Source organism: Nuphar pumila, chromosome 3, assembly GCF_984573655.1.
Source record: "Nuphar pumila chromosome 3, dmNupPumi1.hap1.1, whole genome shotgun sequence".
NCBI classification, from domain to species: Eukaryota; Viridiplantae; Streptophyta; class Magnoliopsida; order Nymphaeales; family Nymphaeaceae; genus Nuphar; species Nuphar pumila.
Window position 1 is genome coordinate 54,480,992 of NC_143251.1, and position 22,309 is coordinate 54,503,300.

Genomic DNA, 22,309 nt, shown 5'->3' on the forward strand with positions numbered 1-22,309 from the left:
CAGTAGCTGGTGCAAGCTGGATGGTAAGGGGTGAGTGCTATGTGTGGTTTGTGGCAGGCAAGTAGTGGGAATGAATGAAGGTTTTGCGGGGGATGTGTTGAAGATGTGCTGTGGTGTTGTGTAGCAGGAGCAGAAACGTAGGTATGGCTGGACTGCAGCGGAATGACAACAAGTGGGTATGTAGGATGGGGATACTACAGGTAATGTAGGACCAACAGGCTGGCACAAGGGCACAGACAGTGGTGCCGGGAGATGCTGCCACAACGGAAGGTGATAGGCTGGCTGAATATATGTAAGTATGAGATGGTGGTGGCCACAGGGAGTCACCACCATAATACTTATGGTGCTGACGAGATGTAGTGCAAGTGTACAGTAATGAGGTGAGTTCTCGGTGAATGGTCACTTTTGCAGCAAATGTGCATTTGTGAGGTGGGTGCTGACGAGATGTAGTGCAAGTGTACAGTAATGAGGTGAGTTCTCGGTGAATGGTAGTGTTGTGATGGGTTTTTGCTACCATATGGTATGGCAGGAGCAGAAGAAAGTGGCAATATAATGTATCTACTCTCAGATAGGATTTAAAGGCTCAAATATGTCAGATGTCAACATTATTTCACAATAAAACCAACACTTTCATAGTGAAACGAATCAAAATAAGAATTCTCATTGAGCAATTTACAGCAGATCAAATTACAAATACCGAACTTCCACAGGTGACGACGATCGGAATTGATGATTTGTAATTGCAGGAGCTCTGGGGAAGGATCACCGTAAAGGAGGAGTCAAATTGATTGTTGGCGTTCCTCAATGCCCTTAGAAGAGACCCCCCTTTTCAGAGTCAATGGAAGCCCCTTCTTAAAGGGAAAACAGAGGGTTTCAGAGAGGATTCGTTGAGGATCAAAGGTGAAAAGGGAGAAGGTCGTTTGAGATCAACGATGGTGAGGAAAGAGGGAAACGCGCGGGAACGATCCATTGTGGATTTTTCCTTTTTCAAAAGAAGGGTCCCTTTTAAAAAAAACTTTTGTAAAATGGTTCAAAATGAGGTTTTCGGCAAAATTGACTTCAAAAAGTTTTAAATCATTTGTTTTCTCGTAGTTTTTCCAATTTTTTGGTTTTTTTTTTTGTGTTGTTTTTCCATTTTTTGTATTTTTGGAATAAAAATCTAAGATTTTACGAAAAACAAAGATTAAATACTATTTTTTTTTGTATTTTCTGAGAAATATTTATAAAAGTGTTTTTTCGAGAATTTCAGGCCATTTTGGGGAAATTTCTTCAAAAGAATGGGTTTGGATCCGGGTTTTGAGAAAATGTTCGATTTTTAAAACTCGAATCGAGAAATATAACGCGGTGGATCCAAACGGATGCCGGATGGACTGTCCGAGCTATTTAAAAACTATTTTTGGTATTTTCTGTAATTTTAATTTAAAAGCTGGACAACGAGACTCAGATTTGGATCTGGACAATGGATCCGGATCCGAAATCAAGTCAGACATATAAAATGAATTTAATTTCAGTAAAACTTGAGAAATGAACTAAAATTTAGATTTAAAAGTGACTCAATTGCTCAGAAAATGAAATTAGGGGCAAAAAGGGGATATTTAAAAGATTTTGAAAATTTTGGGGTGTTCACATGTAGACACGGCCCATGGCTCTCCTCTATCGCTGAGCCTGGGGCTGTTGGGGTCGCTACTGCTGGGGCTGTTGGGGTGGCTGCGATCCTTGAGGTGCAGAAGTAGCTCCCTCCTGAGCTGGCTTCCAAGGAGAATCCTCAATGAAATGTCCCATCTCTCCACATCTGATACATGCTCCAGTTACTTTGTAGCAGACTCCTGAGTGAATCTTCTTGCAGTGCTGACATATCGTAGGTGTCTGTTGGGGTCGGGCACCGCCTTGCTGCACCTTGGCCTTCTTCGCAGGTGGGGCGCAACTGATCTCAATGGCAAGTCGAGAGGCCTTATTCTCGCTGCCCTTCGACTTGTCAAAGTGCCTCGGCTGAGTCTTCTTAGAAGACTCCCAGTCGTCCTGCATCAAGAAAACATCATTACTACCTATAGGGGTTGTCTTTGGAAACCAAAGGATAAACTTTTAGTTTTTCCCACCTAAACTATCGTGGCCATCTCAATGGCTTAGTTGAGATTTTGAGGATGGTTGGTCAACACACGTGTCCTCAATCTATCGCATAGCCCATGCACATACTTTTTGGATTGTACCTCGTCAGTGGTGTACGTATGCGGGCAGTACGTCTCCAAATGTCAAAAATGAGTAGTATATTCTACCACCTTCATCGAGCCCTGGCGAAGATCCAGAAACTTCTGCATCTTGTGATCATGAGCGTGCTACGAAAAGTAGGTGTCCAAGAACACCACTGAAAAGTTCTTTCAAGTGAGAGTGAATTGCTTATCAGGGGTGTAGCGCACCTCGAGAGTCATCTCCCACCAACTCTTGGCATCACCTTGGAGCTGATAGGTAGCAAAGAAGTCTCACCTCTCAGCAGGAACTTTGAGAATCTTGAAGATCTCACCGATGGCTCGCACCCACTCCTTTGTCGCATCAAGATCCTCATTTCCAGTGAAAGTAGAAGGACTCAATTCCATGAAGCGTTTATAAGACACTCCATGGATCGCGACAGCAGGTGGTGCTGTATGTGAGTCTGGTTGATGGCCAACGTCATTGCCAGCAAGGTTCTGGCAAGTGGCGGTCAAGGTCGCGAGGGCTTCCAAGATGAAGTCCCTCTCGACAGTCCAACCAGAGGGTTGTCGGTCGGCCATCTATAAACACATACATGGATACTGATTACTTTTAAGTTTAGCATAATTCAAAAATCCTTGTTCATGTGATCCTATCACATCTAAGTTTTGATTTTTGTAGCATTTATCAAAAGAAACAATTATAAACATATCATAACATCAAACTTAAAGAAAAATAGAATATACTTACAGTGATGGCGGTCGGTTAGACGAGCTTTGAGCCATTCTTTCATTATGCTCTGATACCAAGATGTAATACCCCAATTTTTATAACCCGAAAAATGGTAGAATTTTTTTTAAATGCTTTTAAATATTTTAACAGATAACAGCGAAAAAAACATTGGGCCTAAAATTTGGCATGCTACTTCACATAAACTTTTATAATCATACAGTTGTGGAATTTAGGATTTAGTAATTAATTAACTATGCATAAATAAAATCAAACATCCACAATTAATTATATTTGTTCTTGAATCGAATTTAATTGAAAATAAAATCAGAGTCCAAAATTCTTGTGAAGACAAAGGAAAGATAGGCTGAATCTCCGTCGCAACCTTCTGTCTTCGCATGTAAGCAGCTACTCATCACCTAAAAATATTAAATCATATAGAGTCAGACAAAAATGTTTCAGTACAGTGACATATACTAAACTTGTAAAATAGAATACAAAGCAGGAATTTCATCAATTTTTTTATAAATTTAAAATTTCAAATAACAAGATTAAAAAGTGTGCATTTGTTCATTCATTCAAAGTAATTAAAATGCATGAACATCTAATATGCATGAACTTACCAGATGAAGAACCCATTGAATGCATGTATAAATTTTTATCTCTAATTAGGTGTTCTTTCTTAAATGATGTATGCAATGCCTAACTAATGCACATACATCTTTAGTTATCACTTCTTAGCCCCGTGGGTACAACACATGTAGAAAACTAGTTCAAGGCCATGGCTCAGGCAGTATTTTATATACAAAGGTGGCTTTGGCCTGGTTGGGCACCTTTCATTAGACCGGGTGCAGGACGACAAGAGCGAGAGAGACTCCTAACACCACCAACCTGATGCATCAGATTTTCACTCATGAGTTTCTTACCCTCTACGTTGCAGTCTATTACAGAGGTTTCTCCTATCTTCGTGGGTGGGGAAGACCAAACTTCTGTGCTCAAATATAGCTCCACGAAGCTAGATGTACCACTTACCCTCTCTTTGCAAGTTCTTACTTTAATGTCACATGTTTTACTTAAGTGCTTTAATGGCTTACATGCAACATCATGATAGAACCCATTATAAGGATTCAACCACTCTTTGGACAATGGGTGCATTCTTTAAAGCATTGCATTCAATTATATTTTCATTTTTATGCTTTGGCTAACACATATGTATGTATATAGGCAATGCGAAAAAGAAACTAAATTTTCATGCATCCGCATAATTGCAACATTAACAACATCATCATTATCATCATCATCTTCATAGCAGGATCATACATGCATCTAAATGACATTTAAAACTAAACTATATGTCCTGCATGTTTGGATCCTTCAGTCCCTTAATTAGTGCTTCTGAGCACTTAGCCCTCTTTAGGCAACATACTTAATATTTTTCATATTCACTCATTCCTTAGGTTAGGCATATTATAACTTGCTTGAAATCAAACATTCACATGCATATACATTCTATTTATTGACTGAAATAAACAAATTTATGATATACATAAACATCAACACACAAATAGGGTTTTGGTCCTTAGACTGGTTCTGATTTATGAAACTCTTAATTTTGTCCGACTATTACAGTATTAACAGAAAATTTTATAATCAGTGAATAGAGCTGAAATTTTCATAGATCATAACAAAATTTTCAACTTTTCGTAGGCACAAACCATTTGTAAAAATTTCTCTGTATGAGGGAGTTACAAACGTTTTACTATAGACATGTCTGATTGTATTCCAACTATTTCAAAACAGTACTCAGATCAGGAACATATAAGAAATTTTGTTAGCTTTCCAACGTAATAAACCGCTTGTTAAAACTTCTCTAGACGAGAGAGTTATGAATACTTTTCTGGTCGGATGTCTGACCAAAAAACTATAATTATGGGTATATGCATTCGGGTGGGTCCAAACTGGGTCACCCAAATCCGTACACCCATAATTTTTTTAATATGATTTAATTAAAAACCATAATAAAACTATACATCTAGGTCTAATCTAATATCCCTTAGATAAATCATATTTTTTCTTAGCCTTTTGGCAAAAAAAATTGACCTATCTCTCACATGCATTATTTTCTCAAAAATTAATTCAGAAAAATACACAATTAAAAGAATAAATCATGGAATTTATATGCAAATAAAATTCAAAAAAATCTATAAAAACCATAGAATATCCACATGCATATATTTTACCAACTACAATAAAAAAATTTACATGATCTAAGTCACAAAATTCATGATTTTCCTAAATTACCAAAATCTTTTCTAAAAAAACTGAATTGACAAAAATTATGATATCTCAAAATTTTAACCATGAAAATTCATAATTTTTTACAGAGAGTCTACAACATCATATATTACTAACCCAAATCAAAATTTGCATGAAAATATTATCATAATCTTTGTATTAGAAAATTTTACGGTTTTACTTTTTGAGAAACTATTTTTTAAGCAAAACACATTTTTAAGAGGGGTTTTCACTCGAAAACTCATTCTGTTTCCATAGTTTGATAGCCCTACACCAAACCCACGTGTGTGAGGGTTTGTTTAGGGTCTACTTTCATGAAAAATCCATGAAATTCGTACCATGAAATTTGTATCATTCTCTTTTTTCTCTATCTCAAGCCAAAAAGTACCTCTCTTTCTTTTCAAAAGAGAGCACACCCTCTATTTATAATTCTCAAGGTAGAGTATTTTTCGTTAAAAAACCTTATATGGTTCCTATTTCTTATATCATATTGGATTCTAAACAAAAATCCAAAAGGGACTTCTTTATGTGGAAAGGGGAATATTAGTCTAATAAAGACTCATTCAAGCCACAATGAATACACACTACCCTCTTAACCTCTATCATACTTTAAGACCAATCTCTAAGACCAATCTCTAACCATTTCTAAAGATGCCTAAATTATCTAGACCAAGACCATATTCGTAGAAGCGATGCAATCCAGTTTTATGGGCTATTTTGCCTTCTCTGACCCTCTATACCTTACCTGACCCTACCTGAACGTTCATAGTCCTTGATGACCTTCTTAGGACTCTCACCTAACACTTGAATGGGTCCTAGCTGTAGCCAAGACCCTACCTATTTTCGTAACCCAAAAACTCAAAATCACACATTACTGATTTGACAGAACATGTAGTTTTGCCTATTTGACCTTATCAGTCTTTCCAATGACCCAACCGAATATGTTTGACCCCTAGCATCTATATCAAACCTCAACATACGACCGTAGATATCCTGAACCAGGTCCTTTCAGATTTGGATTGAAATTCTTTTTTTATTTATGTATCGGACTTAGTTTTGACCTACTTGATTTAGTCATTTTGATCTCGTAGCTTTGAGTACCTCTTAATATGTCTTCATTAAAGACCTCAAATTCTTACCACAATGTGTCGACTAGGGTACAACACCCCCAAACACATTGGCCACATGCCCCAAGTCTTAGAAACCTCAAGTATGATCCGATCACACTTGTAGGACTCCCAACTACAATATCCGATCTTTTGTTGGCTTGAGACTCTTTATTAATCCAAATTTTAAACATCTAAAGAGTGTAACACATCTATAAAGCTATAATAAATCATAATATATATACATGATTGGGCGTGACAGTGGATGTCCAATCTTCAAAGCTCTTTCATTTTTATTTTTGTGATTTATGGTCTTTAACTCTGATGCTTTTTAGCATCAGTCCAGAATCATCGATAAAAAATAGTTTTTTGACGTCACTACGAGTACAATTGGATACTATTTTTTTAAAAAAGTAAAAGATAAAATTAATGATTATAACAAAAACAAGAGGTGCTTTGGGAAACACATTTGGTGATGCACTGACACTTTTGTTCTCAAACTTTTTACCCTGCATTATGTGTTGCTATTTAATTATATAATTATTTCTCTCTCTTCATTTTAAATAATAAAAAAGTATTTTTTATTTCTTTAATGTTTTTTAATTTTGGGGTTTAGTATTTATGGTCCTGCAGGAAATTCTCGAGATTTGCCCAAATTCTCTCCCTTTTTCTCTTCTTAGGGTTCCAAAATCGATCATGTCGTAGCCCTTCCACAGATCCCATCTCCCTCAATTCCTCCCATAAACCTCTCTCCTTTCTTTTCTTCCTCTGATTTTGTTTTTTGGGTTTTTTTGCCCTAATTTGTTTGATTGATTGATACCTTTCTTCCCCTTTCTTGTATTGCATCAAGTCCCCTCATTTCTAGGGTTTCCGATTGAATCCCTCCTCCATTTTCCTGATTCTGCTTTTTCCCTCGTCGGTAGATTCCATCTTCTCTGATATTGTTTATTTTTGTGTGTGAATTCTTCGTCTTCAGATTAGTTTTTTTTGTCACTTTTTATTTATGGTTGGGGCTTTTCGTTTTGTTTCTTTCTGATTTCTGTGATTTTGAGAAGATTTCAGCTGGAAAAACCCTTTCTTTTTGGTGTCAATCTTTGGTTTCTTCGGTTTGAATCTAGGGTTTTCTTCATAAGGAGATCTAGGGCTTCTGGGGGGAGGAAGGGGAAAATCTATGGCTCAGGAGAGCTGGAAAAGGGAGAAGGATGAGACCGATTGCAAGATCCCAGAGGGTCTCATCCTCTGCATCAACAATTGCGGCCTCTTTGGTAGCCCTGCCACCCTCAACATGTGCTCCAAATGTTACGCTGAATCCCTTCTGAAAAAACCCAATTCTCCACCATCTCCGGCGCCGTCTTCTTCTTCTTCGCCTTCATCACCATCTTCGCCTTTGTCTTTGCCCTGGCTTCCATCTACATCGGCGATGGAGACGCCAGAGAATATCCCCCTGAAACCAGAGTTTTCTCGGGAGAACCGCCCTGCGAAGATAAGCTCGGCCGCGTTGCGGTGCTCGAGCTGCCAGAGGAAGGTGGGATTGACCGGATTCCGGTGCCGCTGCGGCGACCTCTTCTGCGCCCGGCACCGATACTCGGACTTCCACGATTGCTCCTACGACTATAAAGCCGCTGGTCGGGAGGCAATTGCAAGGGAGAATCCTGTGGTTAAAGCTTCTAAGATCATCAAGATCTGAGCTTTCCTTTGCTTTTTCTTCCTCTGCTCAGTTTTTTCTTTTTTCTCTTACTATGTATGTTGTTATTTGTACTGGTTTCAGTTGATAAAATCAGTGAATGTAGGTGTTGGTGTAACTCTCAATTTGATGTAATATTATATTTGGTTTTGCCTTTTGAGTAGTTGCAATTGGTGTATATAGCCATGGGGTATGTGGGTTTGTTTTAGATTGTTTGATACATTCTAGATGTGGATAATTTGCCTCTCCTTTAGCTAGATTTTGTGCTTGTTGTGGATCATCAACAAATCTGAGCATTTTTGGTGTTCATGGATGAACTTATGATTGATGGTTTATTGTTCTTGATTGTTGTTTTAGAGTCACTGCAACTTATGTTGGTTTTTCTTTTTTATCTATAAAATGACCTCTACTTTGTTCATTAGTTCAGAACCTGTGGTGTAAAGGTTGGTTTGAAGTTCAGATATGCAGATTGGTTGGTTTGGATTATGCCTTCCAATTCTAGATTGAATTTGTTTTTTTAATCATTGACACAGTTCTTGGATCAAATCTTGCTAGGGCTAAACGGGCCCCCGCCTCGCTCGGTTTGGACTGAAATGGGGAACTGACCCGGGATGAAAGTCAAGATCAAAACCTGTGTGGGTTTGGACTTATTCTTGCCCCTGCCTCCACTTGTCTCCAATCTCGAATAAATTATTATTATACCTGTAAACATATTATAAAATCTTATATATATACCCTAACACAAAAATCCTTTCTCTAATCTTTCCTCTCCTTCTAATGAGTAGTGCGAGCTCCCATTTTTCTTCACTCCTTTCTATCTTCCTAACGGCAGAAAGCAGCAACAGCAAAAGGCAGCACAGCGGCCGAAGGACCGGAGAAATGGAGCCCCTCTCCTTTTCGGCCTGTTTGGGCTAGAGATGGAGGACATGAAACCGGGAATGAGCCAGTGAAGGGATGATGGCGGGGGTGAAGAACTTGTCTCCCGGCCACTGCCATTCCTACACAAAAAGCCACTTTACCTTCCCCTATTTTCTTGACAATGCATAGATTATCCAAACCAAAGAAAATAAGCGGCAGCAAAAGAAGTAGCTCAGTTGTTGTGGTTGTGAAAGCATGGTGTGGGTGACTCTTGCCTTTTTCTTTTCTTACTCTTCTTCCTTTAAGATTTGGGTTTAGTTGGAAACAAAGTAGTGAAATATGCAAAAATCTACCTGGTTAACCGAGCAACTTGCACACCATCCATGAAGTTCTAGACTTTAATGTGGATGTTGGTTGGACCATCTCTGTTTCATTTGGTGTAATACTGAAATTCTTGCGCTAGTTTTTACCCATGAAAACAAAAATGTACCTTTGTTTTTTCTTATATTCAAAGCAAAGTCCAGCAGTTTTGTTCTTTTGTGAAAGTGGATGTGCATACTCAATAACCCGTCAGGTCTCGGTACTTTACAGCTCCTCAACTCCTACCATACCATTAAAAAATGCATATCTGTGATATGTGACCCTCTTTCTAATGAATAACCGTGATTCCTTCTCCAGAAAATTAATGATCAAACACACTTTTTTTGTTTTTCTTTGGGAGGTAAAGGCAGAGAATTTAATTGGTAGAGTGATTGTCCAGTTGGGCATTTATTAGAATTTTTTTTTTCACAGAGAAAGCTGGGGTTGGGGTTAGGCAGACCCTTACCAGTTATACAACCATACCATTTTGCTGTTAGAACGTCCCAACACAAAGTGACGTGCGCTAACTGCCCTTGCCAGACAAGCAGAGCCCCCGTTGGTGGGCATGTATACGTTTCTGCACTGTACAAAGAAACTTCTCTGCTTTGTAACGTGAAGTTGCGCATATGACTTTCTTGACAGTGACCATACTGCCCGCACAAGGTTGGATGTTGGTCAATTTCTGTACCTGGTTACAGTTACAGGGTTTAAGACTAGTTAAATCAGAATCCCATCCAATTATGTATTTCCCATGATTTTCTCTAGTGAACCAACAATAAAGCCTTCAGTAGGGTTGGGCATCGGGCTGGCTCCGGGCCCGTTTGATGGATGTCCTGTTTACTAACGGCCGGGTTTTGGCCTGGTTCTTAACAAAGAGCAGCCCATTGTTGGTCCAATGGGCGAATGTGAAGCAGGCTGTGCCGGGCCCGACCCAACCCAAACCCATTTGTAGGTTATTTTTTAATAAAATTAATAAGTTAGTTTTTAGAATACCAAAAAAATGAATGAAATAAAAATATATAAAATTCAAAATTCTACATTTGATAATATTTAAAGTATTCAAATAAAAAATTCATAACAATATTCCATCCATGGCAAAACATTTGAACTAATAAATCAACATAAACTTTACGAAATAACATAAATCACCATCTTGAATTTTAGTTGTCCTATGCAACACAACATGATCTCTCTTCAATCATTGTTTGTAGTAGAAATGGATGCTGCCCATTGTGATATGCTTGCTTAAGAAGACACTTACGAATATGTCTATTCAAATGACTTGTACCATTTCTAGTGTTATCACTAAGTTCTTTATTGCAAATCTTACTCTTGGCAATAGATATCCCATTCTTTACCATCTGAGTGAGATGCTCCCAACAATTAAAAGTTCTTTTTTTTTATATCCATCATCCTCTTTATACTATGACTTATCAGTGTTATGCACAATAAAAAGGCAAATATCAGCATGTATACCTTATTAAAATCTATAAAAAAAAAATCAATAAAATCTATAAAAAAACAATCAAAGCAATGACAAACATGTCTTATATATTTATTATATATAACAAACATAAACCAGTAAAGGACCACAATCTTGAGCAATAACAAACATGACTCATGGTTTCTAATGAACAAAGACAACCTACAAAGGACCCGCTTATCTGTTAGGGGAATATTTCCACGAGTACTTTTTATTTTTTTCCTTTTATTTCCAATAAGCAGTTTTTGTTTTTCTTTTCCTTTTTAGATGAAAATGGCAACGTAGCAATATAGAATTTCAGACTTGAATAGCAAACTAATTTTTAGGCAGAAGAATTTCAACAAAAAGTAGTCATTCTGCAATTGGAATTTTACTTTGTAAGGAAAACCTCTTTCACAATTACATGTGACTTCTGCCATGGGACCAATATTTTTTTAAACAAAACCATTGTATCATTGTATAATTGGAATCTATTAAGCACATGACACAACACGACCAAAGAAATGTCACCTCTTTCTATGCCTCGTTAAATAGACTTACTCATGCTTAAGAATGCCTGCTACCATTTCCACTTGCCTCTGGTTTGTGGTTGTTGGTTATTTGATGGACTTGCAGTTTGCACGATGAAGGTGACGAGAAAAAATTTCAGAAAACCTAATTCTTAAATAAACACAACCCTATAAAATTAATCTTTCTTTTTTCTTCTAAAATTAGTGCAACTAATTAGGTAAATAGTAAATTAAAATAAAGAGTCTAGAATCCTATTATGAATGCTCTTAAGACGCTTAGTTTCCTAAAATCATAAAAAACAATTAAGTAAGCATAATTTGGACTCTACCCGTTCTCTCCTTAAAAGGAGGGGAATGCTTCTAGAGAGAGGTGCCCCCTTGTGGGCCCTACTCGTTACTCAACTTTGTTCTGGTGTTGACCTGTTATGTGCTGGATATGCCATCTTAATTTCAGAAACTTAGTGGAAAGCCGACGCTTATTTTGACTAAGGCTCACTCTTGATTGGCCATCTAAGATGCCACATTAGCATGTGTGGCTCCCACATTTGACTCGGCTGTCCACCTCAACATTGGATTTAGGGAACCATTTGGGTGTAGATTGTTGTACGGATCTACATCTCCTCTTGGGTATGAATGTGGCGCCCCAAACCCCGACTTTGGAAAAACTTAGAATTTTCTGTGATTTTTTTTTTGAAAGGTTTTACTAGAAAACAACGAAAAACAAAGTGTAAGGAAAACAACAAAGCCGCGAGTCTGGACGGCCACAGGAGAGTGCAACAAGGTAAACAACAGTTTAAATAAAGTACAACCACAAGTGTAAAGAGGGCATACAACCCAACAATTTAAAGGTTTACAAAATAAGAGTACAAAATCTCAAAATTTGGGAATATATATCTCAACCAAATCTCAAAAACCCAAAACCACAAAGGACAGGATCTGCAGCTCAAGTGTGGGTCCTCCAAGCCTCCACTGTGTCATCGCATCAGCACTGCACCTGTTCGTCACCTACATCCCCATAAAACGGGGTCAGTCCTCTCGCGAGGTGGTGAAAAAACAACCACAAATATATATATATATATATATATATATATATATATATATATATATATATATATTAATCAAAAAGAAAAACAGGAACCAAAACTAACAAGTGTAAGTGCCTATGTCAGGTAAGTGCGTACGTGACAAGCAAAGTAGGTAACATAACTAAAGTAACTGTAAAGCAAGTAACTCAAGCAGTACTAAACTAAAACAAGTACGGAACACATAAGTAATTGAAGTAACAACTGAACAAGTCAAGCAACTAAAGTAAAAACTACTAAACAAGTAAAATAGCAACTACAGTAAGTCAGCTGATTGGTTAGTCTTTAAGTTCTTCTGATTACTCATTCGGGTACGCGAAAGAACCTCGCATTCTGTGAGACATGCACCCGACGTTCATTATTCAAGTTCTTGTGTGGTAACCGGAGATGCTACAGACCAAGTCAACCTCATGCAAGCAGCACGCAGCTGGGAGATAACACTCGCATAGGCAAAGATTGCAATCCATACTACTGCAGTAGTAAGGTCCTAAAAAGGTAACCTCGACCTCCCTGACTCTGAGTGACTGGAGGCCAAAGGACGCTACAGCTTCTGTCAAAACACGTGTCGTAGTAACGACAAGTCACTCAGGGTTGTACCATCCACCCTCTCCAAGGTGAACCGTTTTGTGAATGGGGCGAAGCGGGTTTATCTTTCTTAGGCTCATTGTTTAATCATACCTCCCAACGAGGAGTTTGTCTCGTGGTCCCCATAGGGTACGCAAAACGAGGACTTGGCCTGCCCATCCATGTGCTCAGCCTCACACGACCAACAGAGCACACTGCTCGTGAAAGCAGTCACAACACCATATTATTTCTTTTCTGATTCAGGGTATATTCACATAAGAGTCCATTCACAACACAGGGCCATTGCCCAAGGACTCCAACTGAGCCCAAAACAAGTCATTTTCATTCATACCCTATGGTGTTTAAGTTTCAGTCTTTTCATTTCATGAAGCAAGTGCACCTTGTGCACTCATCAATGCCTCAACAATGTACCACCCGAGGTACGCACTACTCAGTACCAGTGTCAGGATGTGCCACGTGCAAAGTGTAAAAGTATCACATGTTCACCAACTTTTGCACAAATATAAGTAACAGAGGCATTGCATAAATTTATTTCTGAGAGACAAGTAAACGTGCAAGCAAATACACATTTTTATGCATGTGACATTTCATCAATTTCCATTACTCAAGAAGTTGTCTCTAAATCATTAACATTGGCACTTTGCATAACATGCAATTATTCTCACAGTAAAAATGCACTATTTTGCATACTTCAGTGTTGACATTGAATTTAACCAAAATCCCATCTTATGGGAATAACATTGCATTTCCACGGTGTAGGGTGCCGCGCCCGCAGACCCGATACAACAATACTGAACCATATTGTGATTCTAAATCAACTTAGTTTCTAAGTACATGGATTTACAATAGTGTTCATCTGCTTACTTTACTAGTCCGTTGAAAGTAAACCAAGGCGTGAGGGTTTTCCTTACGCATTACGACACACATACGTGTCGAAGGTGATTTCTGGAAAAATCCCATTCTAATGGGGATTACATTGGCTTTCCACGGTTCGGGGTGTCGCTCCTGCGGACCCGAAACAAACCATTAGACAAGTCAAACGTAAAATACACTAATGAAACTACATACCTGATTTAGAGTGTAAAGTCATCTGAGAAAACCCTTGGACGGGACACGAGAGTGTCTCATGTCCATTCAGTCGCACTGAAACGCTTACTTACGTGCATTAACACACACACACACACACATATATATATATATATATGTATGTATTTATATTGCAAAGCTTACATTTATAGGAATATATATATATATATATATATATATATATATATATATATATATATATATATATATATATACACACAAGTACCGTCAATGATTGCAAGCCTCTTAAATGTGTATACATACATGTGTTTATATATATATATAGTTATCTAACATGGGAGCATCCCCGAGGCATCTGCCCGCATGCCAAACACCCTAACCGAAGTGCGAAAGGGTGCGGGGCAAGACAAAAACCCGAATTTGGACCCATTATGGTCCAGCTAGATGTAGGGTTATCGATCTGGTCATAAAAAAAAGACATTATCACTAACAGCCGATTGATGGAGTGTTTAGGCTTCGTGGGTTTCCGGCATAGAGGCCGCGCACAAGCTGCCAAAGGGGCCTTTGCGCATACGCAGGTTTGGTCCTCCGGACCAGACAACTAAGTCCAACATGAGAATTTGGTTTGATTCTCTGCTTGGACCAGACTGCAAAAGTGGATCAGATGGAGCTGAAACAAGTCGCCAATAAGGCAGTCGCGGGTACTCCGCAAACTAGGTACCAAGGAGGGATGGTCAGGAGGGTTTGGTCCATAGGACCCGACTGCTGCCACTCCCGCACACAGATTTGAACTTTTTGGTTCAGATCTGGACCGAAAGATATGCGCCCTACATGTCCTGGGTGTCCAGCACCATGCGGCTGGCACCCGGCCCCAACACGGGGTAAGACAAGGCTGGCACCTTGTGCCAAGCCCGAGCTGCCATGCAATCAGGTCTGAACTTTGGTTCAGGCCTAATCCAAAGGTAAGCTAGCTGGGAAGAAAAAGGGTTGGGTGCTCAGCACCTAGTGGTGCGCACCCGGTCCCGAACCAAGCGAAAAAACGGGTTGGGTCTAGGCTCACACACAACCAGTCCAAGACGAGTATATAAAAAAAAAACATTTGAACTTAACACAAATATATATATATATATATATATATATATATATATATATATATATATATATATATATATATATATATATATTAAGCCTTGTGTTGGGCACGCGGGCCACCCGCACGGCGCCCAGTTCCAACCGTGGTGCAACTGGGTTGGCCAGAGGGTCTGGTCCGCTGGATCAGACCGTGCAAATCTTACCTAGGCACGAGCTGGAGCCTAGGGCTCAAACAGCTGCAGCAAGGTAGGTTGGGCGCCTATCATAGGTCGGCCCCAACCTGCCAGCCACTTGGGTAACCCAAATGCGCCAACCACGAACCAAAAAAAAAAAAGCGAATAAGCAAAGAAAAGGGGGGGGGGGGACCGAATGCTAGAGGGACCAGGGACTTTCTCACATCCAAATGGGCCTGGTCACGCTGTGACCCAAGCCAAAATCATGGTTGCAGCGCCAGTCCCATCGTGTTGGGACTGGATTGAGCCCAACACGCCAAAGAAGGAGCTCAAGGTGAGGGGCGACGGCTGCAGCGCACCAGCCGGTGCTCCAGCACTTTAAAAGAGTGCCAACGGACTGGGTGTAGGCTGGACGAGCACAGCTCGGTCCAACACACTCCAGAAAAGTCACTATGGTCAGGAATATGCCATGAACCCAACAGAAAAACATAACAACATTACATTGTTGGAGTTAACAAAAAATAAGCATAGAAGATAAATAAAAACTGAAGGGAGATTGAAAAATCGAAAGAAACATATTGTAAATGCATGCACCAAGTTAGCTAATGTAACACCATGGTGAAACAAGATCAAAATAGCAACTTCTACAAGTTAATCCGTCATTGGGTTTGCATGCATGGATGCAATGCTCTGTCGGCTTCATGTGTATCGAAATCAAGTTTGAGTCTTCACCTTCAAGCTGGAAATGGAGGTAAGGCTGCAGTCCTTCACATCAAGGAAGGGCTCCCACGGCTGGAGGAAGAGGGAAAGAGAGTTTGGGAGAGAGAATGAGAGAGAGAGTGTTAGAGAGATTTTAGAAAAAATCGCCCAACTAAAGGGGCTCGATTTTTCCAAGGGGGTTAAAAAGGAGTTGGGGTGAAGATGGAGGGTTGGGAAACCCCTATCCAAGATGGAGGGCTGGGGTGGAACACATTTTTCCACCACCGCCCAGCCCTTCCAATCAGCTTATGGGATTCAAATTACTAAAAAAAAATTACAAAGATGCCATGGGGCTGCCGCCCAATGCATCCAATAGGTATTAGTCCATCCTAATGATGGCTCCTCCCTCTTGGGAAGAGCCCTTGGGATTTCTTCTAAATCCCAAGAAACAAACACCCAGCTCCACGCATTCCCCAAGAGGGAATGATGCCCTCCAATGCTAAAACGTCATCACCTTCTTCATTACTATGCCATGTCATTACTATTTGAATTTTAATATTTTCTTTTGTAATAATTTGGGTAGGGCCAATCGTGGCCCTCCCTTTATGAACTATTAAAGTCTTCTTACATCAATGCCACTAACCCAACTGGTCAATGTGACCAGCTGGTTCCATGGTCTTGGTCGTCTCAAGGCTCTCCAAAAGGGACGGATGTAGCCTTGGTCGACTTTGACCAATGAAAGAATGAAATATCTAATATACCAATTTTATTTTTAATTAAATTTCAATTATTTTTCCATGATGTGCAATAATTTTATTTTATAGTATCAATGTAAATGTCATCACACAGCTACTCAAGTAAAGAAATCTTCGTTTTGAGCGAAATTGGTCTCGTTTAGGCCCTCGCTAATTTTCTAAGCGATCTGTAATTCACACGCAATGACGGGGGTTTTTCGTCGTTCGGACCTATAATTTGGGGTAAATCACCATAGACCTATTATAAACTTACTCTAAAAATTTTGAAAGTCAATTTGCTCTAGATTTTCTGCAATTTCCTTTTTACGTAATATTACGCGATTTAACCTGATTCTCAAACTAGGCTAAATTTCAAAAATTGTCAAATCAATAAAATTTCATCGTTCTCAACCCAATTATGTAATATTACATCAAAATAAATAATGGATCTTACATCCTCCCCTCCTTAAAAGGATTTCATCCGCGAAATCACTCTTAGGAGGTTACAAAAAGTTCTGGATATGCCTCTCTCATGCTCGCTTTTGGTTCCCATGTGCATTCTTCAATGCCATGGTGCTGCCAACGTACCTTAACTAGCGAAATAGTTTTGGTACGCAAAACCTGATCTCGTCGATCCACTATCTTGATAGGCCGTTCTATCAAAGTCAGATCTTCCTGCACTTCCACATCTTCGTGACGAATGATGTGTGATGGGTCAGGAATGTACTTCCTTAGCATCGACACATGAAAAACATTGTGAATGTGGGCATACTATGGAGGTAACTCGACACGATATGCCACTTCACCGATCCTTGCCAAAATCTCAAACGGTCCAACGTATCTCGGACTCAACTTTCCTTTCTTACCAAAACGGAACACACTCTTTGTCGATGAAACTCTGACAAAACCATGTCACCAACTTCAAAAGACAACTCACGACATCTCTTATCAGCATAACTCTTCTATCTATCTTGAGCTACCTTCAAACATTCTCGAATCTTCTGCACCTGCTGAGTATAGTGCTGAAGAACTATCAGCGATTTGCTTGATCTATCGCTGATATCGTCTCAATACAACGATGACCGACAAGGTCTCCCATACAACGCTTCGTACGGGGTCATCCAGATACTAGCGTGGTAACTGTTGTTGTAGGTGAACTCAACCAAACACATGTGTGAATCTCATTCACCCTTCCAGTAAAGCATACAGGCTCGCAACATATCTTCTAACGTCTGAATCGTTCGCTCGGATTGTCCATCCGTCTGGGGATGAAAGGTTGTACGGAACTTCAACTTTGTCCCCAAAGCAGACTGCAACTGACCCCACAGTCGCGACATAAACCGGGGATCATGATAAAAAATGATTGATCTTGGCACACCATGCAGTCACACAATCTCCCTAACATACAAGTCATCTAGACTCTCGAGAGACTGACTGATCCTGATCGGCAAGAAATGGGCATACTTGATGAGTCTGTCCACGATGACCCAAATTGCATCATGCTTATGTCTAGTTTACGGCAAAACCTACCACAAAATCCATCGTAACGTCTTCCCACTTTCATTGAGAAATCTTGATTCTCTGCATGGAACCACCGGGACGCTGGTGTTCCGCCTTGACCTGCTGACAAGTCAAACATCTCGCAACGTAAGCTGCTATCTCGCGCTTCATGCCATTCCACCAATACTTTCGTTGTAAGTCCTTAAACATCTTCGTTCCGCCTGGATGAATCATATATCTCGACATATGCGCTTCATCAAGAATCTCTTTCTTCAGCTTAGGGTCGCTCAGGACCCAAAGACGATCTCTCATACGAACGCTGCTATCATCTGACACACTAAAGAAAGAATCTGCTTGCTCTGCCAAGGCTAGAAACTTACCATACTGGTTGTCAAGCTTCTAAGCCTCCATGATCCTCGGCAAAAACTCTGATCGAATGGTCAGACCAGACAATCTGATCGAACCACCTCCAACTGAAAAAGGCTTCCAGGCTACGAAATCCTCAATCAGCTTCTGACTCCACACGAGACTGGCCAGAACACCACTCGATTTGCGGCTAAGCGCATCTGCCACAACGTTCACCTTACCAGGATGGTAAGACAATGCGAAGTCGTAGTCCTTGATGAACTCGAGCCAACGTCGCTGCCTCATGTTCAACTCCTTCTGAGAGAATAGATATTTGAGGCTCTTGTGGTCTGAGAAGACCTCAAACGATTCCCCATACAGATAATGTCGCCATGATTTCAGAGCAAACACAACTGCTGCTAACTCCAAATCGTGTGTCGGGTAATTCCTCTCATGGGTCTTCAAGTGTCTAGAAGCATAGGCAATCATCCGGTCATGCTGCATTAGCACGCAACCCAATCCGGTACCAGAGGCGTCTGTGTACACCACAAAACCACATCTACCAGAAGGTAAAGCTAACAGTGGCGAGGTCGTCAGCCTTGACTTCAGGATCTGGAAACTGTCTTCACAATCACTGTTCCACTCGAACTTGATACCTTTACGCAAAAGCTTCTTTAAAGGTAGGGCAATCCTCAAAAAGTCTTGGATGAATCATCGATAATAACCTGCCAATCCAAAAAAACTGCGAATCTCTGACACATTCTGAGGCTGCTTCCAGCCTAGAACTACTTCCACCTTCGCTGGATCGACTGACACTTCGTCCTTCGATATCACGTGCCCAAGAAACATAACCCACTCGAGCCAAAATTCACACTTGGAGAATTTGGCGAACAACTGATGCTCCCGAAGAGTACTTAAAACAATACGCAAGTGCTCTTGATGCTGCTTGGGACTCTCTGAGTAGACCAAGATATCGTCGATGAACACTATCACGAACGTATCTACGAACGGACGAAAAATTCGGTTCATCAGGTCCATGAATGCAACTGGAGCATTCGTGAGGCCGAAAGGCATCACCACGAACTCGTATAAACCATACCTTATCCGAAAAGTTGTCTTCGCAATGTCATCTTCTTGGATACGGAGTTGATGATAACCTGATCTGAGGTCAATCTTTGAGAAAATCTTTGCCTTCTGCAACTAATCGAAAAGATCTTCGATCCTGGGTAATGGATACTTGTTCTTGATCATCGCTTGGTTGAGCATCCGATAGTCGATGCACAACCTCAAGGATCCATCCTTCTTCTTTACGAACACCACTGGTGCTCCCCACGGAGAAACACTGGGTTGAATAAAACCTTGATCTAAGAGTTCTTCGAACTGTCGCTTCAATTCCTCAAGTTCTGTTGGAGCCATACGATAAGGTGCCTTGGAAATAGGAGTAGTTCCAGGCAACAACTCGATACAAAATTTGATCTCTCGATTCGGAGGTAACCCAGGTAATTCCTCTGGAAATACATCGAAAAGTTCTCCGACCACGTCCAAGTCATCAATCGAAATCATCTCATGTTCAACTGGGGCAATACTGACCAAGAATGTGCTGAGCCATGAAAGAAGAAATCATACGTCTATCGTGCAAGGGTCGAGGAAGCTTGATCTCCAAGACAAGACGATCAGGCTGAAAAAGAACAACCTTGCCTTCCCGACAAAAGACTTGAGCATGATACTCAAAAAGCCAATCCATGCCTAGAATGACATCGAACTCAGTCATGTCTAGCAGGATTACGTCAAGTGAGAGGTTCTGCTCTGCCACTGACACCTCGATGCTCGGGATATACGAATCACAAAAAGACTGTTCACCAGTCGGAGTGCGAACCTCCAACGGGTAATTCAAAGACTCTACTGTCAAAGGTAAGGTACTGGCAAATCTAGCAGCTATGAAAGAATACGAAGCACCACAATCAAATAATGTAAAAGCTGCATGTCTGGCGACTGAGATAGTACCTTGGACCAACTCTCCCTTGGTCACTTGTTCTATAGTTGCCGCATAAGCATGTCCGACAATGACTTTCTGGTTGGTCTGCTACTGCTGATGTTGTGGTTGCTGCTGCTGATACGGCTGAGGCTGTCTCTGCTGCGCTTGCTAAGAAGTTACTGACATATTTCTTCGATGGTCATCCGCTTGTTTCTTCCTGCAGTCACTAATGTAATGACCCATCTTGCCACAATAAAGGCAACCGCCCGTGTCACGCGGGCAGGGTCGCCCTGGATGGTCAGTGGTGCACTTTGGACATCCGACCGCGGTGATCTGCTTCTGCGGCTGCTGGCGCTGTTGTTGCTGATATTGGGGCCATCGGTTTTGGTACTGTTGTTGGTTGGTGTTGCTGTTGTTGTTACTGTTTCGATTCTTCTTTGAATGAGGATGGAACTTCTTTCCACCCTGGTTCTTCTGAAACGGTCTCTTCCTTGGCCAACTCTTTTGGCCTGGATGATGCTGTTGCTGTCGAGATACTAGAGTCTTCTGGGATTCCATCTAATCATGCTCTAATAAGGAGGCTGTCTCCAAAGCCTCGTCTACTGTCGTCGGTGCACGCGTGTACACTTTTGTCCGCAAAATCGACTTTAGACCTCGAGCAAACTTCAGTGCTCGCTCCTTCTCTGTAGTATACAAATTTGGACAGAATCTCTCCAAACTGCGGAAACGAGTGACGTACTCCACAAGTGACGAACTACCTTGCTGCAGATCAAGAAACTCTTGCATCTTCCTGCTCCTCTCGTGAGCTGGAAAGTATGCAGTGTAGAAGACTTCAACAAATTGCTCCCATTCGATCGACTGGTTATCGAATTTAATCTCCCAGATGGTCGCCCACCACCTTTCAGCATCCTTCCTGAGACGATACGTCACCTGAAGAACACAGAAAATCCGCTCCATTTCCCGTACCCAATCTTCAGTTGCCTCAGGTGTCGCCTTCCCGTCGAACGATGGAGGATTCTTGCTCATGAACTGCTTATACGGTACTACTGCTGCTGGAACTCGAGCAGGAGCTCTCTGACCCTGAGCGGCTTGCTAAATGTGCTCACCCATGTTCCACATCATTTCTGCCTGGCGTCCAACAACCTCCGTAAGGTTGTTAAGCGTCTCCATGAGATCATCGCATCTCGTACGCCACGCCATCTAAATACGTAAAATTTACACATAAGCAACTGGCAAGTACTCAAAGATAGAAAATCCATTTCATTTCATTAATAAGAAAACTGCAAGCATTACAGAAACACCCTTCATCCAAACAGGGTTGATCAAACACTGCTAACAACTTAAGCAAAATTAAAAAATGAAACACTAACTTAGTGTTTCTAACAACATAGCACAATATTCTCAAGACTGGCTAGTGCAGAAATCTTTGTAGTCCTTCCGACTTTCATAGCGTCTCGATCTGACACGGGGAGGAGAAGCAGGAGTCCTCAACGGTGTGTCAGAAATGTCCTGGACTTCCATCAGTATCGGTGGCACATACTCCAATAAAACAGCATACGGATACGACTTGGGAGAATACTGAGGAGAATCTATTGCTCCACGCCTATCTCTGTCCTGACTATCCACTTCGTCTACTAGCGGTCCAGTGACCGAAGATACACCCTCAATATCATCAGTGTTGCTTCTCCAGAGCTCATCCCTCAGCTTCGTCTGGCATTCATCCTCGACATGCTCTCGAAGACTGCAATAGGGGCAATCAGCCAACTCACGGGCACAGATTTGTCCCGCGTGATCAACCAAACACCTGGCACAAGGAGGTGCCAACATATGCACACTGCGTGTTAGATGTTGCACAGCTTCACTCAAGGC

The 22,309-nt window shown here is 40.8% G+C and overlaps 2 protein-coding genes across 2 annotated transcripts; one reads left to right on the top strand and one right to left on the bottom strand.

The window, feature by feature from the left end:
- The first annotated feature begins 6,969 nt into the window (after positions 1–6,969).
- On the top strand, positions 6,970–8,113 carry LOC149842909 (zinc finger A20 and AN1 domain-containing stress-associated protein 5-like). Its single transcript, XM_090001633.1, has one exon. The coding sequence runs from the start codon at positions 7,486–7,488 to the stop codon at positions 7,999–8,001; it is 516 nt and encodes a 171-aa protein (XP_089857759.1). The 5' UTR covers positions 6,970–7,485; the 3' UTR covers positions 8,002–8,113.
- Positions 8,114–20,998: 12,885 nt separating this feature from the next.
- Positions 20,999–21,640, bottom strand: LOC149842910 (uncharacterized). The gene is made up of 2 exons (XM_090000763.1): positions 21,584–21,640; positions 20,999–21,532 (listed from the first exon to the last, which is right to left on the bottom strand). Exons 1-2 carry the CDS (start codon positions 21,638–21,640, stop codon positions 20,999–21,001), a joined length of 591 nt encoding a protein of 196 aa, XP_089856889.1.
- Positions 21,641–22,309: the final 669 nt, after the last annotated feature.